The sequence below is a fragment of the Oryctolagus cuniculus genome, chromosome 11 (assembly GCF_964237555.1).
Source record: "Oryctolagus cuniculus chromosome 11, mOryCun1.1, whole genome shotgun sequence".
Taxonomy (NCBI): domain Eukaryota; kingdom Metazoa; phylum Chordata; class Mammalia; order Lagomorpha; family Leporidae; genus Oryctolagus; species Oryctolagus cuniculus.
The window spans coordinates 17,770,339-17,796,121 of record NC_091442.1 but is presented as its reverse complement, the minus strand read 5'-3'; the positions used below and the strand labels follow the sequence as shown (position 1 = coordinate 17,796,121).

The 25,783-nt window shown below is 53.2% G+C and overlaps 1 protein-coding gene across 6 annotated transcripts in view; it reads left to right on the top strand.

Annotated features, from left to right (window-relative positions):
* Nucleotides 1–25,783, top strand: part of PLCG1 (phospholipase C gamma 1) — a 41,029-nt gene that overhangs the window by 6,168 nt on the left and 9,078 nt on the right. For all 6 annotated transcript variants that reach the window (XM_070051835.1, XM_051846102.2, XM_051846099.2 and 3 more), the window contains exons 3-28: nt 12,623–12,775; nt 12,886–12,979; nt 13,134–13,181; nt 15,489–15,573; nt 15,671–15,754; nt 15,980–16,014; nt 16,228–16,300; nt 16,405–16,506; nt 16,731–16,849; nt 16,934–17,019; nt 17,095–17,215; nt 17,898–18,066; nt 18,208–18,330; nt 18,413–18,514; nt 18,597–18,784; nt 19,061–19,261; nt 19,340–19,459; nt 19,559–19,739; nt 20,660–20,737; nt 21,541–21,644; nt 21,845–21,941; nt 22,203–22,272; nt 22,818–22,975; nt 24,237–24,333; nt 24,462–24,686; nt 24,771–24,919. In XM_070051835.1, the coding sequence (XP_069907936.1) occupies nt 12,623–12,775; nt 12,886–12,979; nt 13,134–13,181; nt 15,489–15,573; nt 15,671–15,754; nt 15,980–16,014; nt 16,228–16,300; nt 16,405–16,506; nt 16,731–16,849; nt 16,934–17,019; nt 17,095–17,215; nt 17,898–18,066; nt 18,208–18,330; nt 18,413–18,514; nt 18,597–18,784; nt 19,061–19,261; nt 19,340–19,459; nt 19,559–19,739; nt 20,660–20,737; nt 21,541–21,644; nt 21,845–21,941; nt 22,203–22,272; nt 22,818–22,975; nt 24,237–24,333; nt 24,462–24,686; nt 24,771–24,919 (3,062 nt within the window). The remainder of the gene's footprint in view (nt 1–12,622; nt 12,776–12,885; nt 12,980–13,133; nt 13,182–15,488; nt 15,574–15,670; nt 15,755–15,979; nt 16,015–16,227; nt 16,301–16,404; nt 16,507–16,730; nt 16,850–16,933; nt 17,020–17,094; nt 17,216–17,897; nt 18,067–18,207; nt 18,331–18,412; nt 18,515–18,596; nt 18,785–19,060; nt 19,262–19,339; nt 19,460–19,558; nt 19,740–20,659; nt 20,738–21,540; nt 21,645–21,844; nt 21,942–22,202; nt 22,273–22,817; nt 22,976–24,236; nt 24,334–24,461; nt 24,687–24,770; nt 24,920–25,783) is intronic.

Genomic DNA, 25,783 nt, shown 5'->3' with positions numbered 1-25,783 from the left:
AGACAGTGGGAGTCGGCAGCTGCAGTGGGACTGACTTGCCTCCTCCTGTCTGGAGTCTGGAAGACCACAGCAGCAGTAGTCTGTGAGTCAGGTAAGTGTAGGGAGGGAAGAGTGAGTGGTGAGCGACTGGTTTGTGGATGAGGGACAGACCGTCAGGAGGCAGGGCGGGATGCAGTGGTGGTAAGAGAGAGATGGTAAAGCTTAGTAGTTTGGTGTTTAGGCTCTGAGCTCAGACTGTGGGGTCATAATCCTCTTGTGTGGCTTACTTGTTTTGTGACCTTGAGCATGTAGCTACCTCTCTGGTTTCCTCATCTATAAAAGGGAGATAATAATAAATAGCATTGACATAGTTCATAAGGCTTTTGTGAAGATTCAGTGAGAATCTGTAAAGTACATAACATGGAGTAGGGCACCATGTACCTGCTTAATTGGAGTGGGAACTGACAGGAGGGAGGTAGGATTTAAATCCCCAGGAGGACCTGGTAGGGAGGAGAAGGGACTTATTTGTTGTGTTGTAGGCTGATGCCTAACTGTCAGACTCCTTGATTCAAGGCAGAGTAGTTGTCTGGAAGCGACTGCTTTGGGTGGTAACCTCCCCATGGTGTGAAGGCATCACATAAGTATATTTCTGAGTGTCCACCCAAGAGAAGTGCCATCTGAGCACTGGAGAGCTCTGGAGAGCCTGGGGAACTGAGACTGTGCCTGATGCTCCAGCAAAAGTCTTTCCGGGATCCCCTTACAATGGACTCCTGCACACATTCATTCACGTGCTCCTTTATGGGTCCCACATTCTTCCATTGTGGGCCTAGCTGCTGTGTTGGGTACACTGAGATGGACTGGATTGCTCAAGCCTCTGACTTATTCAGGGTGGTGGTAAATCTTTAGCTTGGTTCGCTTTCCATGTCGTCAAAACTACTCTTTGTTTAACACCAGTGAAACCAGGGGTGAGTATTGCAGAGGCTAATCACTAGTTGGGACGTGGCTGCCCATACATATCTGAGTGACTGGATTTAAGTCCTGGGTCCACTTCAGATTCCAGCTTCCTGGGAGGCAGCAGGTAATGGCTCAAGTGTTTGGGTCTCTGCCACCCACCCACGTGGGAGACCTGGATTGGATTCCTGGTTCCCAACTGTGGTCTGGCCCAGCCCCAGCCATTTGTAGGTATTTGGGGAATGACCCAGTGGATGGATATACTCTTTGTCTCTCAAATTAAAAATGAAAACAAAAACAGAACCATCCCAGCTTTCTAGGCCTTTGTGGTTCACTGAACAAGTGAGATGCTATTTGTGCTTCTCTGGTGCTGGACTTACATTTGCTAACTGTGCCAGCCACTGTAGTCTAGTAGTGAACATAGGACTAGGGTGGCTACAGCTGCAAAGAACATCAACAACCAGACAAAATAATCAGAAGGTGTGGTGAAGGCTGTGAAGGAAACCAACAAGAGCCTGCCCCATCTTTTGGGATAAGTGAGAGGACGAACAGATGACCCCAGATCTCAGTGACTGACAGCACAGGTTCATTTCCCCTGTATTCATATGTGCAGGTCCATCCTAAGCTACACCTGCAGAGTGGCTTCAGTGGCTCTCGATAGCTCTCTTGTGCAGAGCCCAGTCTGTGTAGAGTGGGCTGGAGAGGGGAGATTGGGAAGGGATTAATTTCTTTTAATTGGGAATGGGTGTGGCAATAGTGGTTCTGCTATTTTGATTAGGTAGAGGCTACCCATGTGGGTCAAGAAACTGCCTTGGCTGACTTTTTTTTTTTTTTTTTTTGACAGGCAGAGTGGACAGAGAGACAGAGGAAAAGGTCTTCCTTTACCGTTGGTTCACCCTCTGATGGCTGCTGCAGCCGGCGCACTGCGCCGATGCGAAGCCAGGAGCCAGGTGCTTCTCCTGGTCTCCCATGGGGTGCAGGGCCCAAGAACTTGGGCCATCCTCCTCTGCACTCCCGGGCCACAGCAGAGAGCTGGACTGGAAGAGGGGCAACCGGGACAGAATCCGGCGCCCCGACCAGGACTAGAACCTGGTGTGCCAGCGCTGCAAGGCGGAGGATTAGCCTATTGAGCCGCGGCGCCGGCCCCTTGGATGACATCTTCAAAATAGGTGTTTTTGTGTTAAATCTTTGTGGCCCTTACTCAGTTGTCATCTCCCTGCCTTGGACCCAACATTATGCCCCCATTTCAGCTATTCCTGAGCCTAGTCTGTTGTGGATACCGTGTCCTGCAGTCACCCTATATGAGAACCTCTCACTGCCTCTCATCACTGCTTCTCCCCAGAGTGCTTTTGTTGGGTGTGCTGGAACCTCTGGAGAGAGTAGGAAATACAGGCACCTGAGGCCTCCAGGGAGTGCTCTCAGAGCCCAGAGTGGGGAAAGCAGTGTGAAAAGGGAGTGTCCCTGAATACTTCCCCAATTCGGGGAAGAAGCAATGGGGACAATAGAGTTGGTTGTTTTGGTGGGGCTGGGGCTCAGAGTCTCCACTTGCATTCTAGTTTAGCTTTAATATTCTCTCTCACACACACCCCCACAAACCCCTTGAAGACTAGTTCTTTTTGAGGTGCTGCTTTGCTTGCCTTTAGAGGCTGCAGTGGCTGTGTGCCCAGGCACAAGGACTAACTCTCCCCACTCCCCACCTCCTAGGAACCAGGCCCATCCTGGGGGAAGCAGGGAGGGGCTCCTTTTTATAGCCCACATGTAGGCTTTGTGTATAGGCTCTGCTGTTTCCTTCCGGCCCTGGCCCTTTCTGGTATTGGCTGCTGGCCCTGGCTTCAGCAACTCAGGATGCAGAGTAAATGGGGTGGGGCTTTCTCTACAGAAGACTGGCATATCCTTACTAAGTCTAGGCCCGGTGCAAAGGAGGATGGAGATAGGAAGCAAGAAAAGGAGGAGACCCAATCCTTGATCATGGGAAGCTTACTGTGTGGAATGAGGAAAAACAAACAAAAAAAAAAACATGAAAGTTCACAGTTGGCAGGAGACAGCAGTGTCTAAAAACACTGTGCCTAAGCCCAAGGGGCTCACACTGAATCAACTTTCCTCTGAAGTAACCCATCCTGGCAGTCCTGTGGCACGCCAGTGTTGGATAGAGGATCCGTACAAAGGCTGTGAGGTGACGAGGGCACTGTGAAAGGTGGATGTCCTAACTGAAACACCAAGCCCTGTCAGTGAACACCTGGCTGTTAGGTTACTGAGAGTTTGACTTCTTGTTGGTGTACAGTCTGATTCTTCTTTGGTCCAGGAGGGCATCTCACTTTAGGATCAGCTTCCTGTTCTTTTGGACGCATGGGGATATAGCTGAGTTGAAATACATCTGGGGAAAGTGGTTGTTGAGGACATGTCCCCAGGTCACAGTGTCCTTTGCTTGGCCTTGCCCAATGGTGGGAATAGGGTATTGACCATACTGGTTCTGACTTGTAGGTGTGGATGGGTGGTGGGGGAATCCCAACCCCGTGGGATTGAGCAACTCTGCCGTGCCTTAGGCCCAGAGAGTGTGGGCCTGAGTTCATAGGGTGACCAACCCTCAGAAGGGAGGCCCTGTTTTGCCACAGGTTCCACAGGTTTTCCAGCCTACTCGGAGCAGGAAACCAGCTAAGGGATGGGACATCAGTGAGGGTAGAGGTGGTGATCCCTCTCTGAGGCTGTGCAGACCCACCTGATGGTCCTCCAGCTGTTAGAGTGCAGTTCCGCTCTTCCTATCCTAGTCATTTCCTCCACCCCTAACAACATAATAAGCGTGTGTAGCTTGTCAGTCCTAACTGGGACTATATATAGCCTTTCTTGGGAGCTCTAACCAAGGAGGTTAGAAAAGATAGTGCGGGGCCGGCGCTGTGGCACAGCAGGTTAACGCCCTGGCCTGAAGCACCGGCATCCCACACGGGTGCCGGTTCGAGACCCGGCTGCTCCACTTCCAATCCAGCTCTCTGCTATGGCCTGGGAAAGCAGTAGAAGACGGCCCAAGTCCTTGGACCCCTGCACCCATGGGGGAGGCCCAGAAGAAGCTCCTGGCTCCTGATCAGATCGGCACAGCTCCAACCATTGCGGCCAACTGGGGAGTGAACCAGAGGATGGAAGACCTCTCTCTCTCTGCCTCTCCTCTCTCTGTGTAACTCTGACTTTCAAATAAATAAATAAGTCTTTAAAAATAATAAAAGATAGTGCATGTCGCTTTGTCAGGGATTTTGCTGAGAGCTTCTTGAATCCAGTGGTGAAACACAGAGAGCTCCTTCCAGTGAGAATGGAACCTTGACACCGCACTGCTTCCAAAAGGATGTCCTGGTCTCCGGCCTGAGAACTGGCCCACACTGGAAACGTGAAGTTCCATACAAGGGTGTATGCGCGTAGGGGTTGGGATGAGTAGCTGTCGTAATAGGATAGGACAGGGAATTTGAATCAGGAAGGGGAAATCTCCAGTAGCCATCTTGTATCTGAGAGATGATTTTGAGAAATCACTGGACTTTCTGGGTAAGAATGAGTTCTGTCACTTTGGGGTGAGGTAAGAGACTAGATCACTCATAGGAGCCTTACTTCCTCAGGGAGAAAAAGGGAGACAGGAGAGTGGCTTGGGCTGGCAGCCCAAAGGGAGTGTGACCAGATAGATGCTGTGGAGTGGTGAGCCCAGTAGCTTCAGGACAGGACAGCACAGTGGGGTCTGCAGAAGCCTTGCATCTGAGCAAGCACGCCTCAGACTTGATGAATTCCCTTTGTTGTTTAGAATGTTTCCAGTAGTTAAGGTTTTACTGTGTTGGAAGTTTAAGGACTGGCCCCAAATTCCCCACACGCACACCCCCCATCCCAAGATGGTGGTAACACAGAAACTTTAGAGGTAGAGAGCCCAGGATGCGTGGGACTCCTCTCCCATCTGTCTGACCACACCATCCCTTATCTCTCTGACCCTCCTTCAGTCCCAGGTCTCTGTTACTTCCTTATGGGAGGGAGGCCCCAGATTTTTCTTTCTTCTAACCCATTCCATTTCCTCTGCCTTGTGGGAGAACCCTGCAAGGACAGGGTAGTAAAGAGAGGCTTTTGTGTGTCCTTGGCTGTTTGGGAGCAGGTCCTAGTAATCTAATGAGCAGGAACAGGTTTGGTACCATCGACTCTTCCATTAGGTTTTCTGTCTCCACAATAGTTAAGTTTCCTACTAGACATGGTACATTGAAGATGACAGACAAGGTTCCTGCCTTCAAGTGGTTTACCCTCTCTCTAGTGGACAAGACAGACAGCCTAAAATGTATGTACAAATTACTACTGTGATAAATGGTTTGAATCAGCAGTGCGGGATGCATTCTGGGGCCTGTCTCACTCTCCCCTCTGTGTCTCTTGGCTCTACTTAGCCACTTCCAACAGAATCCAAGGCAGTACAGAGAACAAGCTTAGGGCACAGTCTTGGCTTTAGAGGCATGACTTTGCCACTTAATCCACTGCCACCTTGAATAAATTAATTAACCAATCTCTGCTCAGTTTCCTCTCTTGGGAAATGGAACCCTCAATACCTACTTTATGGTGTAAGGATGACATGAGGCAGTCTTACCAGTGTCTGTGCAGAGTAGATATGCAAGCATTGTGGGACAGGATGCCAGATGCCACTGTTGCTGCCCTCCCTTCCCACCTTGCAGAGCTGACTACTTCATCCTCTCTGCTTCTCAGCTTCTCACAGTGTTTGTGGACTCCATTTTACAGAATCTACCTAGTAAAATATGCATATCTGATCCTTCCTCTCATTCAAGCTCCTTGAAGTATTTATATTCCAAGTACTTAGGATCATGCCCCTCATAGAAGTACTCAGTAAATACAGTTAATTGTGAATGATAGATAAAGCCAACAGGGTTTTTTGAGAATTGGATCTGGCGAGACAGGAAATGTTAAGGATGATTTGGACATTTGTAGTTTATACCTCGAATAGAGATTCTGTTAACTGACCTAAGGGGCATTGCAGGATGCCTGGGTTTTGATCAAAGAAGACAGTATTTGACTTTGAAGTGTTTTTGATGATTAATAGGTGGAGATGGCAAGTAGGCAGTTGGTTTGAAAGTTCTGAAGCTTAGATGTAAGGATTAAGCTAGAAATGTTTGTGAATTATTTGTCCAGAGGAGGCCATTAAAGCTGTGGGCATGGCTGTCATTGACTAGGGAGAAGGCAGAGCTGCAGAGAGGCATGGTCAGGAAAGAGCATGGTAGAAGAGTTACTTAGGTCCAGTGCTCTGGTTCTACAAGTGACCTGACTATCGTATGGGGGCTTCATTTATTTTATTTTATTTTTTGGGCTGATCACAGGCGCTTTATTGGGGGTGGCAGCGTGGCGTCGGCTCAGCTCAACTGGATCTTGTGGAAAGCTATGGGGGCTTCTTAGGAAGACCTTTTGAGATTCTGGACATTCCTGGGACCTAGCCTTGGGAGGCCTCAGCATGTCTTATGCAGCCATCTAGGAAGAACTTGGGCAGCACCTGTAGGGAGATAGAGGGCAGAGCACACAGGACTCTGACCTGGAGGCTGACCCACAGATTGCTTGGGGAATTATCTTGGCTTGGGCAGAAAAGCTGAGGAAGCCACCTTCCTCTGCTGCTGCCTTCGTTAGCTGTGGCAGTCAAGGCCTGCAAGTCCACCCCACCCCTTCTCAGCCATGACACTTTTTTTTTTTTTTTCAAAGATTTATTTATTTAAAAGAGAGACAGAGAGAGAGAGAGAAAGGTCTTCCATCCGCTGGTTCACTCCCCAGATGGCCACAACGACCAGAGCTGTGCCGATCTGAAGCCAGGAGCCAGGAGCTTCCTCTGGGTCTCCCATGAGGGTGCAGGGGCCCAAGGACTTGGACCATCTGCTGCTGCTTTCCCAGGCCATAGCAGAAGCTGGATTGGAAGAGGAACAGCCAGGGCTAGAATTGGCGCCCATATGGGATGCTGGCACCTCAGGCCAGGGCTTTAACCTGCTGCACCACAGCGCCGGCCCCAGCCATGACACCCTTACACATTCTTTTCTCAACCCATCTGACTCTCCCTATTTTGATATGTTGGCCTCCATGACCTCTTGCCCAACATGTGCAGGTCAGCAGTGAGACCTGCCTTTGCAGAGCTCTTGAGGCTTTTCTTGTACACTCAGCACCACAGACATCTCCCCTCTGTTCCCCTCTTGTTGCTGACCTCATGGTTATCTGCTTCCCCATCTGTTTCCTCCATTAGGTAGGAGTTTTCTGCTTCTCTAGGACCCATCTTGGGGCCAGACACACAGTAGACAGAAGCCTAATAGATGATTGGATGATGGAATGAGTGAATAAACCTAACAGATGACTGCTGGGCTCTCTTCCAGCTTTGAATTCTCTGGGTGGGGCCTCCTTTCCCTTCCTTCCTTTGGAGCCTTGGCATGCTGTTCTTACCTCTGAAATGGGTCCTAGCAAGAGGGCTGACTGGTGGGAAGGCTCGCTCACTGTGGCTGCCCTGCCTTTTCTCTATACCCGATGTCAGCTGCTGTGGGCACTGCAGAGGGCCCCATGACAAGACCCATTTGGACCCTCTGTTTCCTCATTGTTCCAAAGAGATTTGTCTAGAATTTAGCCTGTAGGTGATTCATGTATTGGCAAGGATCTTGGACAGCTGTGACCTGAAGTGATTAATTTGTAGCAGTACCAGGTCCCACTTAGGGGGATCCCACAGACCTCCATCCCACTCTTTGAATGGGCTCTTCCTGTTTACCAGTAGGGGAGAGGGGAGAGGGGCCAGATGCTGAGTCAGGCTCAGCTGCTCTTCTCAGCCAGGTATTTAGGGGAGCAGGCCCTGAGCTCTGTTCTTCTGTGTTAACTGACTCCTTGTTTGGCCTGTGTTCCCTCTATATGTCCTGGGAAAGGGGCGCTCGCTGGTCCTATCTCCCACTGCTGGTCTGATGTGAAGACTGCTGCCACACGGAAATGGGAAGGAGAATAAGCATTGCCTTCCCTTGGTCTGTGACCCTGCAAGTGGCTGAGCTTGGGTTCTCATCTATAGGAGCTGGGATGTGGGCAGAGAAGCCTCCCATCAGAGTCATGATTGTATTTCTGTTGAGAGTTTAGAAGAGAGAATGTTATGGCTTCAAGCCAGAGGGAGGCATGGGAGGGAGAGAGGAACTCTTGTTCTTTCCAGAGGCACCGTGCACAGGAAGCCAACTTGGGACCTGCTGGCCTTCCCTTGGCCTGGCCACTGCTGCATCAGGTTCCTTTCCCACCTGTATCCAGGTTCTGTCTTTGTCACCTCTTTGGCCCCTCCATCCTTTTGCAGAGCTGTGAAAGCCCTGTCAGAACTGTGTATTCCTGACAGGGGCATAGCCCCTTGTGTCTGGCTCCCTGTGAAGGGGGATCTACAGTATAGTGCCTGCCTACCCCACACAGGAGCCTGGGGAGGAGTGGCAGAGGTATGAGGCTGGGAATGGCTGGATGGCTTGAAGTTACCTTTGTGCGTGTCTCAGCTTCCTCAGTGCTCCCCCATGCCCTCACTGTGTACTTTCTTTGAAGGGTAATGAGAGGTGGCTGCCTTGAGGTGTGGCCCATCTGTTTTGAGGGTGATGGGTAAGAATATCTACACACCTCTCCAAATCTTCTGTTGATCTGGGCTTAGGACTCAGGAAGGTGAGGGTGCTCAGAGAGCCCTGCCTCTCTTACGGTTCTATCCCCACCCCCAAGCTCTGTTAACATCTCATGGTTTCCACTGGTTGTAGAACCTGCCAGTGCTTCCCCCAGGGGCCATGTGTCGTCCCCCCCTACTCCCCATGTGGTCCTTTTTCTGTCCCATCAACCGCTGCATTTGTGTCTTTGCAGTAGTTCCTCAGCCTCTATAGCACTATTGCATTGCCTCTTCCAGGAAGGCATCCCAGATACCATCTTTGAACATCTGTGGCCTTTGGTGCTTTCTAGAGAATTAGCTCTTGAGTACTCTGTGAGCGTTTTTTCTTTTTAGAGATTTTTTTTTCTTTTTAGAGATTTATTTATTTGTTTGAAAAAGCAGAGAAATTGGCAGGGGTGGGGTTTGTGAGATCCCCAAATGGCTGCAACAGCCAAGTCTAGACGAGACCAAAGTCAGGCATCAGGAACTCCACCCTGGTCTCCCACATGGGTGGCAAGGTCCCAAGTACTTGGATTATCTTCTGCTGCTTTCCCAAGTGTGTTAGCAGGAAGCTGGATCAGAAGGAGAGCAGCTAGGACTCCAACCAGCACTCTGATAGAGAGTGCTGGCGTCACAAGCCATGGCTTAACTCACTGTGCCACAACACTCACCCCTTTGTAAACCATTTTGAGTCCTCTTCGGTATAGGTTTGTGTTTGATGGAGAATGCAGAGAAGAGTCAAATGTGGTTTCTTCATTGAGGGAGCTCAGAGGTCAATGGCTTAGACACCAGGAGGTACCCACAAGTATGACATGGTGGTGCATAGGAGAAGAGGGGGTGTCTAGTGAGCCAGTAGACTGAGTCTGGTGAGGGCTTAAGTGAGATCAGAGTGGCATCTTCAAAGGCTCAGAGGAAGGAGCATGGGAGACATGGGCTGGGGTCTGTGTTGGCTTGATTGCATTTGAACCCTTGTGAGAAGGGCTGGGTTTTCCACCTTCCTCCAGTACCAGAAGGCTGAACATATAGGCCTGAGGAGATCTGGGTCCACTTTCCCAGAAGGGAAGGAGTATTTCCAGATAATACTCACTTACCTCTTTCAAGCTCTTTAAAATTTAGACACTTTCATATTTATTGTGAGTTGTGATTCTTTTTAAGTTACAAATTTTATTTACATGCATTTTTGAGTGGATTGCTTTTACTGTAATTTACTGTAATTAACTAATGCACTTTATAAAGGGAAAACCTGTCAGTGAAGGTGTATTTCATGTCCAGAAATTGTGGAATGTGTCATTTCCTTCAGTGTTTCTGTTGTGGTTTTTATGGCCATACCCTCATCATTTTGGAGGCTTAATTCCCAGTGTGTCCTCCTGTTCCTTTCTGGTAAAGTTACTTTCGTGTCTCCTTCATTGACGTCTCACTGTATTCCAGTAAAGCAGTAGTGAACGGTGGTGATCCCATCGTGCACATGAGGAAAAGGACACTCAGAGATGTGGCCTTGCTTCTTGCCTACCTTGCCAGCACCTTTGCTCTAATATTTCACACCCTTCTTGCCTGACGGGTGGTTGGGTACATTTGTGGAACCTCTGTCTGCTGGGCTGTTTGGGAAGGGGCTTTGATGAGGGCAGGAGACTATTACATGAGTTCCTACCAAGACACTTGGGTCTGAATTTTTTTTAAGATTTTATTTATTTATTTGAAAGTCAGAGTTACACACAGAGAGAGAAGGAGAGGGAAAGAGAGAGAATCCTCCATCTGCCGGTTCACTCCCCAGTTGGGCACAACGGTCAGAACTGCGCCAATCCAGAGCCAGGAGCTTCCGGGTGCTGGGGCCCAAGGACCTGGGCCATCTTTCACTGCTTTCCCAGGCCACTGCAGAGAGCTGGGTCGGAAGTGGAGCAGCTGAGTCCCCCAACACCAACACCATCTCCTCTCTCCACCCAGTAGGTTGAGTGCTGTCCTGGGAGTGAAGGGCTACTCTGCTACCGAGACAGGTTCTCAGCCAGCCCTGAGAACTGTCTGGCTTCATAGCTCCCAAAGTGCTTGGGATGCGTTCTGTGGGGGTGGGAAGTAGCACAGGATGTGGCTTTCAAGAATCTGATAACTGCCAGGTCCTTGTCAGCTTGCTGTTAGCTTGACTTGGAAGGCATCAGGACCAGGCTCATGCCTCCTTACAGGAGGAAGTACAGGGGACCAGGTATGGCCAGTGGGTGCTTGGGAATATTGTATGCTTGACCTTGAGCGATTATTGCCTGCTTTGGTCCCTGACTTGGGTCAGGCTCTTTTGCTTTCAGTCTGGGCTCAGTGGAAATGAACACAGGGCAGGCTGAAATTTACCTAGGGCTTGATGGTGGCTCTGCCTGTGTGTGTTGCCTAGCAGTAGTCCCTGGACTGGCCCTCCAGCCGCCTGCCAAGTGGTACTCACATTACTGGACTACATGTGATGCCTGGTAAGGTAGTTGAAAGGAAGGGCCCATGCCGTGGGCCACACAGGCCCTGGCCTGCATACATTGCTATGTGTGTGTGCCTTCGTGAGAAGGTGTAGGAGGGGATGACAGTAGCACTGCACTGGAAGCTTACTGGTTTCTGTTGCAAGGATAGAGTGTGTGGCTCTGCAGTTTCTGATCTGGGCGTTTCGCCTGATGGAAGCTCTTCCTTCCATCCTTGGAGATTGTGGTCTCAAGCTGGTCTCTGACCCAGTTCGCTCCCTCCTTTCTGCCAGAGTGTAATGTGTCATGCTTACTCCATCCCATTTCATTGTCCTTCCCCAGGCCTGTAAACCTGCTCTTTTCATGTGTTCATTTAATTATTCAGCAACCACTGGAGGTGCCCTGTCTGGCCTGGGGAAGATAAAGAGCATACATTCATGTAGTGGGCCCAAGAATATGTTTACTACAGAAAGGAGCTTCTCCTTTGGAGCTTTGGTGGGAGAGAATGGATCCTGATAGGTGGGTACCCTTAGGCCAGGGACCAGGGTAAAATGGGGACAGGAAACCCCAGTTGTTGTCACCCTAAGTTAGGTTAGTTTGGATAAAGCAGACGAGATGGGAGGTAAAAGCTGGGGAGGTAAATCTCTGAGCCCCCGTCACAGAGAACTTGGAGGGCCACAGAAGGAGCATGTTCTCCTGAAGCTGGTGGTGGGCAGTGTGTGTGTGTGTGGGGGGGGGGGGGTCTACAGGGATCAGAACGATGTTTTATGAAGATTCAGAAGACTGGGAAGATGGCTGGTTGGTGAGAACTAGGAGGCAGGGCCACCAACAGGAAAGGCAGGGCTCTCAGCAGAGGATGGGGGAGATGGACTAGATGCTCAGGGGATGAGAGTTGGGCCCAGGTAGAATCAGTACTGTTGTGGCAAGAGATTTGGGATTGGGGCCAGACGCAGTGTCCACTGTTATAGATGGGATAGATAGGGCCTGCTATTCAGGGCTATGCCTTGGGAGGGCAGGGGTAGCAGGGCCCTTCGATAGCTGATCAGGAAATGACAGTCCAGGATGGCTGCTTTGCTTGGACAGTGTTGCCTTAGGGGCAGTTAGGCCTCTTGCTGAGATTGTGTAAGGCTGTCTTTAGGGGTTGGAACATCTCAGAGATGTACCTGTTTTCTGGGCCTGCTTTCTCCCTGAGATTCTGAGACCCATGTGGATCTGTCCATCCCCAGCCCTGCCCCTGCTTGGGTGTGCTGTGTGTCATGAAGTGATCCTCACAGAACACCCTTGGGAACCCATTGCTTCTCTGGAGTTCAGCTCTTTTCCAGGTCAGAATGTCCAGCCTGTATTCTGAGAGAACAAAGATGGGGGAAGGTCTCCATAGAGAGCTCCCTGTCGCCAGGTAGCCTTTTCTGACCTCTCAGCCCTTAGCAAAGGCTTGAGTTTGGACCCAGCCCAGTTGTCTTTTATCATTCAGTGTGACTGAGTGCTTTTGGCTCTTGGCCTTGGAGGTTGGGACAGGGCATTGTCTTTCTTTGTGATCCCTTCCCTGAGAGAAAACATGCAAGTAAGTGAGGAAACTGGGCTGCCCTTGGTACTGACTCTGGGAGTCTCCAGCCTGACCTTGGCCTCTTCCCTGCTTTCCTAGTTGACATTCGTGAAATCAAGGAGATCCGCCCAGGAAAGACCTCACGGGACTTCGATCGCTATCAAGAGGACCCCGCTTTCCGCCCAGACCAGTCACACTGCTTTGTCATCCTCTATGGGATGGAATTCCGCCTGAAGACCCTGAGCTTACAAGGTGGGTTTCAGAGGGCTAGAGGAGGTGGGGGTAGTTAAGAGGAGCACCTGCTGGTTCCTGGCCCCATAGCAAGTGTGCCCTCAGTTCAGCTATTCTCCCTTGCTCAACAGCAACGTCTGAGGATGAAGTGAATATGTGGATCAAGGGCTTAACTTGGCTGATGGAGGACACATTGCAGGCAGCTACACCTCTGCAGATTGAGAGGTGAGAACCACCCCTGAGAGGGTTAGCGCCAGAGGCCTTGGAGCAGGGGCAGGGACTGCAGCCTTCGGATGCCCAGATGCTGCCTGCTCCCCTCCTCCCCAGGCCTGGCCCTAGGTGGAGAAGTGTTCCTCACCTCGGGTTTTTCTCTCTCCAGGTGGCTTCGGAAACAGTTTTACTCAGTGGATCGGAATCGGGAGGATCGGTAGGTACTAAGCTATGAATAGGAGAAGCAGAGCCATAGCCGTGCCTCTGAGCAGCTACCTGGAGAGCCAGGGGACCCCAAGAATCTGCCTGAAGTAGAGTAGGGGAAGAACAGAGGGTCCTGGCACAAGTAGTTCTCTGCAGAAAGCCTTCTGATAGCCTTGGTACAAGCTAGTGAGGAAAGCAAGTGACAATATGGAAATGCAGAACAGGCTATGGGTGTCCTGAAGCTGGGGAACAGGGGCTCAGATAGTATGTGAAGTGTGTCTTAAAATGTAAGAGGGGATTCTTTTTTGACAGGCAGAGTGGACAGTGAGATAGAGAGACAGAGAGAGAAAGGTCTTCCTTTTGCCGTTGGTTCACCCTCCAATGGCTGCCGCTGCAGTCGGCGCACCGCGCTGATCCGATAGCAGGAGCCAGGATCCAGGTGCTTTTCCTGGTCTCCCATGGGGTGCAGGGCCCAAGCACCTGGGCCATCCTCCACTGCACTCCCTGGCCACAGCAGAGAGCTGGCCTGGAAGAGGGGCAACCGGGACAGAATCCGGCGCCCTGACCGGGACTAGAACCCGGTGTGCCGGCGCCGCAAGGTGGAGGATTAGCCTATTGAGCCGCGGCGCCGGCCAAGAGGGGATTCTGAGGGGCCAGGGAGATGAGGGAGCAAAAACCAGGTGGTGTGGATGCTGTCCCGTGGTTAAGCCCTCTGAGCCTGGGTGTGCTGTGACTTAGTGTTGCTGAAGATCCTATGCTGCTCTGGCATTCCTGGGGAAAAATGAGCAGGCTGGGATCAGGGTGGTGAGAGTAGGAAGTGGATGGATTTGGCTATGTTGTATTTCAAAGATAGAGCCATAAAGAATTTCCTTGCAGATTGATTTTGGCATATGAGAGAGAAAGGAGTCTGCTTTTGTCTTGAGCAGCTGGAAAATACAGTTGGCATTGACTGAAGTGGGAAGTCCACGGGGACACATCAGGGGTTCAGCTCAGGGTGTGTTCAGTGTTCTGATGTCATGTGTAGGCCGAGGTACTGAGTAGGTAAGAGGGTAGAATGGGGTTTAGGGGAGAAGTTGGGGCTAGAGATACTAACTTGGGACTGTGAAGGTGCTGTGGAGAGCCATGGTGGCAGCTGATAAGATCACCCAGAGGCAAGTGGCAAGAACAGGGATGCCAGCCCATCTCAGAGATTGGGGATGAATGGCGGCTAGTGTGAGCTAGTAAGAGGAAAATGGTATTGAATTCTGGCAGCCTGAGGGAAGACTGTGACATGACCCTTGGGTCAAACAGCATGGTGGGAGAGCAGCATCAGCAGAATGGTGAGGGCTCCAGGCGTGAAAGGGGGCTTGGGAAACTACTTCTGGAAGTTTGTACCGCAGAGGGGAACAGGGAGAGGTAAGCAGGGCAAGACCTGTCTTTTGGTGGGAGACAACAGACGGTTAACATGCTGATGGGAACAGTCCACAGGGAAGCTCTGGTGGCACAAGCCTTTTAGATAAGAAGGCATCTCGTTCCTTACCAGAAACTCGAAACCCTGACAGCTTTTACCTCTTGGGACTGAGGGTCAGATGAGGCTCAGCCATACTGGACCCCTGTGGAGAAGCCGAGTTCCCTCTGGTTTTACTGCTGCCTATCGGGCTATCTCCACATTTCAGAAGAGAAATCCTTTTTCTCCCATCTTGTCCATCCTGTTGCCAGGTCCAACAATATCCCCTGGCTCTCCCATCCTGCACAGGGTACCCTGGAGGGCAGGGATGCTTGCTCTCTAGAGTTCCTTTCCCATCCGACACCAGGAAAGTACCCAGTCACCAGCAGTTTCTCTGAGTGTGCCTATCCCCTCCTCCCATATTCCTTGCACTGTGGCACTGGGTGCTGATGGGGCTTGGGGATAATATGCTCCGAGGAGCAAACTCCCAGCATCCCATCATCCCACTGCTGAGCTACCCCTTGTAGGGAATTTGCCAGTGAGCCCTCCCTTGTGCCCTGCAGGGGCCAGCTGGCACCTGGAGAGCTGGAGGTACAGGCTTCAGCAGTACTGCAAGGAGGGGAGGCCAGGGGTTTGATTTTTCCCTCCTGTTAGGCCTGACCTGTTTTACTGAGCCTGGCCACTTCCTCATTGTCAGAATCATGGAATTTTCTTTGCTCATATGAGGCAACTGAGGCCCAGAGAAGGAAGAGACTTCCCTTGTCCACCTTGTGGGTTCTGATTCAGTCTCGTGCCCAGGATTCCAGATTCCCAGAGTAGTACTGATTACCTATCCAGCCCCAGGTGGGTTGGCCCACACATCAGAGGCCCCTGAGGACACACCTGTTTTCTCAGTATTTCAGCCAAAGACCTGAAGAACATGCTGTCCCAGGTCAACTACCGGGTCCCCAACATGCGCTTCCTCAAGGAGCGGCTGACGGTAAGGACCTCCTGGAGCTGTCTGCAGGGGAGGGGCCAGGGTGGCCAGAAGCCTTTGGCTGGGTGCCTGACTAGCCATCCTGCTCTGTACTGTGTAGGACCTGGAGCAGCGCAGTGGGGACATCACCTACGGGCAGTTTGCTCAGCTGTACCGCAGCCTCATGTACAGCGCCCAGAAGACGGTGCATGAGCCACCTACCCTCCCCTGCCCTGCCCTGCCTCTCCACTCCATCCTCAGCCCTGCTTGCCTCAACCCTGCTGCCCTGCTTGGGGGCTTTTGGGTGCCATTTCTCTAGCCTTTCTTCTCCTGAGGTCTGTCCCTTGCTGCCCCAGCCTCTCTTCCTAAGAGGCCGTTTCCTGTGAGGCCCCCAAGGACTTGCACCCTGACCAGGTTCTGTTTCCTGCAGATGGATCTCCCCTTCTTGGAAGCCAGCGCCCTGAGGTTTGGTTCGGAGTGGGGAGGTGGGGTTCTTTCCTGGGCCTCCCTCATCTCTGTCATGGGTACTTCCTAATCCATGTGAAAAGGGTGAGCCATGCTAGACTACTCTGGGTAGCTATGCTGGCTGGGAGTTGGCCTCTGCCTTCCAGGGGGCCCCTAGCTGTTAGCAGTGCTAGCCAACTGGCTGCCAGGCACTTACCATTTCTCTCCCTGCAGGACAGGGGAGCGACCAGATCTTTGCCGAGTGACCCTTCCTGAGTTCCAGCAGTTCCTCCTTGAGTACCAGGGGGTATGGCAGGGCTGGGGCTGGGCCAGGGTATCAGGCTTCAGGGCTGGGTTCATCCCTGACCTGAGGCCTCTCCCATGCCTTCCCTTTGTTCCCCTCCCTGTCAGGAGCTATGGGCCATTGACCGGCTCCAGGTACAGGAATTCATGCTCAGCTTTCTCCGGGACCCCTTGCGAGAGATTGAGGAACCATACTTCTTCCTGGATGAGGTGGGCTTCACTGTTATCTCTTTATGTCAGGGCGGGGGGTGGTGGTGACCAGAAGCCCAACTGAACCCCAAGAGCCAGCTTCTCAGAGATTCCTCCTTGTTACACCTGAAATCCACCTTGACCACCCCAGCTGAGGCTGAGTGACCTCTCTTCCACCCCTGTTCACCATCCCGGGGCCAGGCAGGGGCTCACTTTGTCTTCCCTTCCACATTTGTTTTGGACAGTTTGTCACCTTCCTGTTCTCCAAAGAGAACAGTGTGTGGAACTCCCAGCTGGATGCAGTGTGCCCAGACACCATGAACAACCCTCTCTCCCACTATTGGATCTCATCCTCACACAACACGTGAGTGTGGCTCCCTCAGCCCCACTCTGCCCTCTCTCGAGGAAGAGGAGCCCACCTGACCACACCCACTTCTTGCCTATCCAGGTACCTGACTGGGGACCAGTTCTCCAGCGAGTCCTCCCTGGAAGCCTATGCTCGGTGTCTGCGGATGGGCTGTCGCTGCATTGAATGTGCGTGGGGGCCAGGACCTGGGAGGGGGAAGGTGCGAGGCCTGCCCCTTTGACTGTGATAATGTTGCTTCCCAGTGGACTGCTGGGATGGCCCAGATGGGATGCCAGTCATTTACCATGGACACACCCTTACCACCAAGATCAAGTTCTCAGATGTCCTGCATACCATCAAGGAACATGCCTTTGTGGCCTCAGAGTGAGTGGAGAGGGGGTCCTCCTGGTGAACCCGGCCCCTAACTCTGACTCCTGGGACAGAGGGACCCCCTCATACCCATCCCCACTCCCCTCTCCTTCCTCTTGGCCTGCCCTCCTCTCCTTGCTCTATTTTCCTGTTAATTCCTGTTTCCTGCATCCTTGGCCCACATGGTTCCTGGCCTTTCTCTTCAACCTGAGGAACACATTTTAGCTCTTCTCAGTGTTAACCCTGGTCTCTTTATGCCAGTGACCTGCCAGTTTCTTTACTTCATAGCCTAGGGAATTACCTACATTCACTGTATCCCATTCCTAGATTCTTATTTACCACCTAACCTGTGGTCACTTGTGTCTCGCCTCACTCAAGGAATCACCAGTGGTCCCCGATAGCTAAATTAGGAGGTCTCTTACCTATTCTGACCTCTTCAGTGTAGGATATCTGCACTGCTGGGCAATCTGTGTAATTGGATTAACTGGGAACTACTTCTGTGCAGCTATTGCTACCCCAAGGCTTCCCCCTGAAAAACCCCTTCTACTTGCCAGTGGTTGTGGTCTATCTTTTCCATAGACAAGGTCCTCAGGCCCTTGTTTCCCAGTATCTTAGTCTGTAAGGGGCTGTTTGGACTGAGCCCTGGATCAGCAGAATTGCAGTGTCTGTGTCCCTGCACCCATCGTCTGTCCTGCAGGTACCCGGTCATCCTGTCCATCGAGGACCACTGCAGCATTGCCCAGCAGAGGAACATGGCCCAGTACTTTAAGAAGGTGCTGGGGGACACGCTCCTCACCAAGCCTGTGGACATTGCTGCCGATGGGCTGCCCTCACCCAACCAGCTCAAGAGGAAGATCCTCATCAAGGTAGGGGTGGTGGGCTATGGGTGGAGCCCTTTACTCCCAGCACCTCTCCTAGACCAAGGTTCCAGCTCGTGGTCTAGTCTTGGGTGAAGAGGTGGCTGAGACTGGGAATGGCATTGCCTTGACCTTGTGTGCACCCCACAGCACAAGAAGCTGGCTGAGGGCAGTGCCTATGAGGAAGTGCCCACCTCGGTGATGTACTCTGAGAATGACATCAGCAACTCCATCAAGAATGGCATCCTGTACTTGGAGGATCCTGTGAACCACGTAAGGGTCACACTGGGCTGTGGGTGGTGGGCTAGAGGGGGTGAGAGGGCTCTGGTTCATGGTCCCCTTTGGTCTCTTTCAGGAGTGGTATCCCCACTACTTTGTTCTGACCAGCAGTAAGATCTATTACTCTGAAGAGACCAGCAGTGACCAGGGCAATGAAGATGAGGAGGAGCCCAAGGAGGTGAGGGGTTGGTCCAGGGCTGGGGGATGGTGGGCTGGGTCAGAGTCACTGAGTGTTTTTGCCTTTACCTTCTTCCTCACAGGCCAGTGGCAGCACAGAGCTGCACTCCAATGAGAAGTGGTTCCACGGGAAGCTTGGGGCAGGACGGGACGGGCGGCACATCGCCGAGCGCCTGCTCACGGAATACTGCATCGAGACTGGCGCCCCCGACGGCTCCTTCCTAGTTCGGGAGAGCGAGACCTTTGTGGGCGACTACACATTGTCTTTCTGGTAATGTGCTCTCAGGGCAGATGCCCAAGCTTAGCCGGTGTTTGCATGCAGACTTGGGCTGCCAAGAGACAACTACAGTGAACATCTGAGCCTCTTGTTCTAGGCTCTTTTGTGGAACAGAAAAGACACACATTTTCCTAAGAGTACCCCATACCTGACCTCCTTAGGAAACTGGCTTTGTTCCTTGAGACTTGATGCTTTTCTTAGGGTGGAGCTTAGAATTTTGGATTCTGGCCTGTTTCTCACCACCTTCCCCCATCCTCTGTCTTCCTTCAGGCGGAATGGGAAAGTCCAGCACTGCCGTATCCACTCCCGGCAGGATGCTGGGACCCCCAAGTTCTTCCTGACAGACAATCTGGTCTTTGACTCCCTCTATGATCTCATCACACACTACCAGCAAGTGCCTCTGCGCTGCAATGAGTTTGAGATGCGTCTGTCAGAGCCTGTTCCACAGACCAATGCCCATGAGAGCAAAGAGTAAGGGAAGCTGGTGGAGGTTGGGAGGGGTGAGGATGTGGGTGGTGCTGGCTGAGGCCTGATTGTCCCTGTCCACAGGTGGTACCATGCAAGCCTGACCAGAGCACAGGCTGAGCATATGCTGATGCGTGTTCCCCGTGATGGGGCCTTCCTGGTGCGAAAACGGAGTGAGCCCAACTCATATGCCATCTCCTTCCGGTGAGGGGTGTGGCCTGGGGTGCTGGAGGCAGTGTGGGTCCTCTCCTGAGCCCACGTTGTGGGGACCTTGTGTGATGTCGCTATCCTGTTCTTGTGAAGGGCTGAGGGCAAGATCAAGCATTGCCGTGTCCAGCAGGAGGGCCAGACAGTGATGCTGGGGAACTCGGAGTTTGACAGCCTCGTTGACCTCATCAGCTACTATGAGAAGCACCCACTGTACCGCAAGATGAAGCTCCGCTATCCTATCAATGAAGAGGCGTTGGAGAAGATTGGCACAGCTGTGAGGGGGTCATGGTGGGAGGGGCATGTCAGGGAAGTTGAGAGAGACTCAATCTATCACTGGGTGATTCGGATATGTGAGACAGTGAGGCCTGGGCTATTTTAGGACTGCCTAGGTGGGGCCAGAGCCTGACTGGAGGCCACGGCTGAGTGTCCACAAAGAGGTCTGGAGAGAGTGACAGTTGTGTTGGTAGGGATGGGACAGACACTCATGAAAAAGGATCCCTGGGAGCCAAGGTGTGGTGTGGGGAGGTTCCGGTGCTCATGTGAGCTGGAAGCTTGCTCACTCAGCCAGTGTTGGCCTAGATTCTGTCCCAGGGCAGAGGACAACAGGCTACATGGGTGTGGTTGAACAGAATCCATCTGAGGGCTGGTGTGCAGGGCATGGGGGAGGGATTAGTGAGGGCAGAAGGCAGGGCCAGTGGTACAGGGGAGGTCCAGGGAGGGCCCTGGGCTAGGGTCAGGTCTTAGGAAAGGCATCTAGGACAGGAGACAAGTTCAGAGACTATTGTCATCAGTGGATGTGGGTGGCTGGGGAAAGGCCTGGTGTCTGCTAGACCCTGTGGGCTCCGTTGGTGAGAGGACAGGCAGGAAGGGTGTGTTAGGATGGGGAAGGCTCTGTGTGACTTTCGGCTCAGCAGAGAAGAAAAGCTGAATAAATGGTGCCTGCTGGGGACCCACCTACAGAATCCAGCTGCGGAAGCAGTTGGCGTTTGGGCCTTCAGGAGCACATGTAGAGATTTAGAGGCATGGGGTGGGTGTCAGGGTACGAGTGTGGCCAAGGTGAGGTTGGGGATCCTAGTTGGTCAGGTGCCAGTGACGTGGTGAGGAGGGCTGCACTGGGGAAAGTGGGTGGTGGGGACCTACAGCTGCTTTTGCTCTCTGGGCTCTGGAACACTAACAAGTATGGTTGGTTTCCAGGAACCTGACTATGGGGCCCTGTATGAGGGCCGAAACCCTGGCTTTTACGTGGAGGCAAACCCTATGCCGACTTTCAAGGTACAGCTCAGGCTTCTGGGCACAGGAAGCTGGGGGTGGGGTCCCCAGCTGCTTGGGGTTTGCATTTTTGTGTTCTGGGTCCATCTGTGGTCTTGGTGGAGAAGTGGTGGTTGTGGTTTTCCGAGGCCCAAGAGGTTGTGAGAGATGTGTGGTTGGTGAACAACCACAGCTCTCCCAGGACCGCCCTACTCCTTAGCCCCTGTCTCTTAGGTCAGACTGACCCTTCCAGGTTGTTCCCCAGGGGCAGCCCCCATTTCTTCCATGGGCAGCAGCAGGGCGGGAGGTGGGAGGCACACTGGCTAGTCACTCCTTGGCCTCATGGAACCCACCAGGCAGAATCTCCCTTTTTCTGCCCTTTTTCTCTGAGGTGGAGGAGCCTGTGCTCTGACCTCACCCCTGCATTCAGCATCCAGGGGCCTGGGAGAAGGCTCTTCCTACTACTGCAGGGGTGGGGAAGGCAGCGTTCCAGCTCTGACCACAGGCTTTCAGGTCTTAGGGAGGCACCCAGAGCAGCCAGAGGTACCTCTTTTGCTGCCAGCCCTCATAGTGAGAGACAGATTTGGGGTTCCTCCTTGTAGCCCAAGGCAAAACTTGTAAAAGCTTCTACCTGGATCCCGGGGAGCTTCCTTGGCAGCGGCACTACCTCTCCCAGGTTGAATCTGTCTCATGCCTCCCTGTGGGGCAGTGGTGAGAACTGCTGACAGTGGTCTGAGCCAAGGCCATGTGTGTATTTCTGTGAGGCCCCGAGTCAGGAGAGGCAAGGACAGTCTATTTGCTCTGACTTGTGCTTCTCACCTCTGCAGTGTGCAGTCAAAGCCCTCTTTGACTACAAGGCGCAGAGAGAGGATGAGCTGACCTTCACCAAGAGCGCTATCATCCAGAATGTAGAGAAGCAAGAAGGAGGCTGGTGAGCCTGGGCCCTGGGGTCAAGGGTCCTGGCAGAGCTAGCACGGGGATGGGGGTGTCTGATGACATGCCTTGGTGAAGCATCTGTCCCGTGTGTGCACCAGTACCCTGGCTTAGGTGTGGGATACCCCCAGTAAAGGACACTTTCCTTGTGGGAGTTTGAGGTGGTGGTTGGGAGTCAGCTCCCTTTGGTTGCCACAGGTGGCGAGGAGACTATGGCGGAAAAAAGCAGCTGTGGTTCCCTTCAAACTATGTGGAAGAGATGGTCAGTCCAGCGGCCCTGGAGCCTGAAAGGGAGGTGAGACAACAACCATGTGGGATGGGTTCCCCACCCCAGGTTTTCTGCATGCACCTGTCACAGAAGTCCTAGGCATGCCTGTGCCATCACACAAGCCAGTCACCCTCTGTGTGGCCATGCTTGTGGTCTTCAACATACCTGTGCCACATTGCCTGGTCCCGGGCACACTTTGGGGATGTATTTGTCACGTGAACAGAAATACTGCCTCATGCCTGTACACAACAGCCATGCTGACCATCCGATGGGCTTTGCTTCCCACAGCACTTGGACGAGAACAGCCCCCTGGGGGACTTGCTGCGGGGGGTCTTGGATGTGCCGGCTTGTCAGATTGGTGAGCCCCCATCCCTTTGGCCTGTCGTTTCTTAGTGTTGAGCCCTGTTTTGTGGTTCTGCCCTCGTAAGGAGGAAGCTGATGGCTGAACCCCTGAAGACTGCCTTCCAAGCTCTCTCTGTACTTTGGATACCCCCTTAATATCCTTGGCTCCCTTGGTCACCTCCTGGCGGGACTCCTGCACGCCCGCCCTGTGCCAGGCACTGTGGAGTCAGTCAGATCAGCAGATGGCTGGCTGACCTGCATCCTAATGGGTTGGGCCACAGGGTTGTGACAGCTTAGAGAGGGAGTGGGAGGGGTCATGGCCAAGGAAGGGGCCTGAATCAGGCAGAACTGGATTAGAGCACTGGCCTCCTGCAGGACTGGCAGTGACTAGTCTTGCACTGCCCCGCCCTTGTCTGTGAAATGGGCCTGCACAGTGTTCCTCCCCCTCGTGGAGGATGGTACAGAACTGGGAGGCAACAGAACCCAAGTGAGCTAATGCCTGTGGTACAGAATGGGGGACAGATGACTCTCGCCAGCTCTTGTCTTCTGTCGCCCTCCCAGCCATCCGTCCTGAGGGCAAGAACAACCGGCTCTTCGTGTTCTCCATCAGCATGGCCTCGCTGGCCCACTGGTCCCTGGATGTTGCTGCCGACTCACAGGAGGAGCTACAGGACTGGGTGAAAAAGATCCGTGAGGTGGCCCAGACTGCAGATGCCAGGGTGAGAGCCTGTTAGAGCCTGGAGAGTGCTGGTGGGAGCTGCGTGAGCCTGCTGGACAGCCAAGGCATCCAGCTTTCGGCAGCAGCCCCTCACAGCAGGACAGTCAGCTGACAGCCTGTGCTTGCCTTGCTGCACCCCTGCCTGAGGTGGAGATCCAGAAGAAACGGGCAGCACGTGGCATGCTCGGGGTGTGAGATGTATGAGTGGGTCTGCTTAGTGGCCAGTTGGATAGGATCCACAAGGCCAGAGCTAACCTGGGCTGGAAGCATGGGCAGCCTTGGCAGGCTGCGTTGATGTAGAGGAGGAAGAAGGCTCCGGAGAAACTGCCCCTGTGAGTGTGCAAGCCCGGGAAGGGCAGGCCAGAGAGGCTGGCGGCTACAGGAGAGGAGGGTGGAGGGCTGCGGCGGTGCAGCCAGGCACAGTAAGAACCTGAAAGTGCCCACTAGATTGAGCAGCAGCACACAGCCTGTGGAGGACCTTGCTGTGAAGGAGACCATGGGTTGCCGGCATTCGAGTGCTTTTCTTTGACAGCTGAAGGAGCTGGCAAGGCAGTGGGTGGAGAGGGGCCAAGTAGGGTTGGGAGGAGCAGCCTTACTGGAGGAGGGAGGCCCCTTTCATTGAGAAGTGCTCTCACAGGTAAGGGGATTTCTCCTGGTGCCTATTACCCCCAGTGCATTGGTGAACGCACCCTTGAGCCAGGCAGAGAAGGGACGGGTGTACCCTGGAAGGGTGAGAACTCGGATTAGAAGGTGATTGAAAGGCTGGATTCCCAGGTCTGTGCAGCCAAGGAAAAAAGGCAGGAGCCACCAAGAGAGACAGGAGCAGGAGAGCCTCCGGGAACGAGGGAGGTGGGAAGGAGGCACTTGTGAACGGAGAGTAGATAGCTGTGTTGGAGCGTGGAGACTTGGGCATGGATGAGGCCAAGCCAGGGGCCTCAGTCCTCAGTGTAGTCTTGGGAACCCAGGAGGTAGCACTTTGGCCAGGAAGGAGGCTAGATACTAGATGATCAGAAAGCATCTGGGGAGTGCAGCCAGCCAGCCTTGGGGTTCCTGGGACATGGGTGGTGGTGAGGACGCCCCTGCAAGCACGTGCGTCCTGGGCACAGAGAATAGGAAGGGTGATTCAGGGCTGATGGCAGAGGGCCCTTGTTTAGTCCAGTGGGATCTGAAGGTGCAGGTGGATGTGCCCAAAGCTGCCAGGGGCTTCCTTCTTCTGGGCAGGGCTCTAGCCTGGGGCTACAGGGCCTTGTGTGTGTCACCAGCTCACCGAGGGGAAGATGATGGAACGGAGGAAGAAGATCGCGCTGGAACTGTCTGAGCTTGTCGTCTACTGCCGGCCTGTTCCCTTCGATGAAGAGAGTAAGGGCCGGGGCCCGGGAGGGGGATGTGTGTGCCTGGGGGGCTGCCATAGGGGTATAAGGGGGTGTTTAGTGATCTCAGCACTGCCTGGGTGGGCAGGCCCTGTAAACTCTTCCTATTTGGCCCAGAAATCGGCACAGAGCGAGCTTGCTATCGGGACATGTCATCCTTCCCGGAAACCAAGGCTGAGAAATATGTGAACAAGGCCAAAGGCAAGAAGTTCCTCCAGTACAACCGTCTGCAACTCTCCCGCATCTACCCCAAGGGCCAGAGACTAGACTCCTCTAATTATGACCCTTTGCCCATGTGGATCTGTGGCAGTCAGCTGGTGGCCCTCAACTTCCAGACCCCAGGTGAGGAGGCCTCTGGACAGGATGGAGGGGGTGTCATGCGGCATCTGGGCCGGAATGTACTGAATCCAAATGTGGTTCTTGCAGATAAGCCTATGCAGATGAACCAGGCCCTCTTCATGGCTGGTGGGCACTGTGGCTACGTGCTGCAGCCCAACACCATGCGGGATGAGGCCTTCGATCCATTCGACAAGAGCAGCCTCCGGGGGCTAGAGCCGTGTGCCATCTGCATTGAGGTGGGTGGTGCTTATCTGGGCTTAGGGTGGGAAAGGGGCTTCCCGGCTGAAGAACGTTTATGCTGAGCTTGCCAAGAATGGGGCTCATTGGTGTGAATGGGGAGGGGCAGAACACCAGCAGAGTGCGGCGTTTCTGTGACTTGGCTGGGGAGGAACACTGGAACTGGGCTCTGCTGAAGCTGGAGCAAGACGACTTCTTGAGAGGGGGAGTCAGCAACAGACCCCTGCTGGGAATGAGTTGCCAGTGGCAAAGGGCAGAAGCAGTTGAGATAATTGGTCCCTTTTTGGAGCCCAGAAGACAGGCAGGAAGCTGGGGTCACTGTGGAGCCCGACCAGAACTGGGCTTGAGCGAGACATCAGCTCCCTCATGCCTCCTCACTCATTTGGAGCCAGCCCAGTCTTGTGGGGGCCAGGGTCCGGGAGGCCTGAGCCATCTGGAAGGAGGAGTGGGGGTAACATGAGGTATACATCCTGCTACTCTGATGAGGAGAAATCATTTGAAAGACTTCCATATTAAAATAGATATTGGTAGGCTGGCACCGTGGCTCTCTAGGCTAATTCTTCTGCCTGCGGCGCCGGCACACCAGGTTCTAGTCCCGGTCAGGGCGCCGGATTTTGTCCTGGTTGCCCCTCTTCCAGGCCAGCTCTCTGCTGTGGCCAAGGAGTGCAGTGGAGGATGGCCCAAGTGCTTGAGCCCTGCAACCCATGGGAGACCAGGAGAAGCACCTGGCTCCTGTCATCGGATCAGTGCGGTGCGCCGGCCGTGGCGGCCATTGGAGGGTGAACCAACGGCAAAGGAAGACCTTTCTGTCTCTCTCTCTCACTGTCCACTCTGCCTGTCAAAAATATATATATATATATATA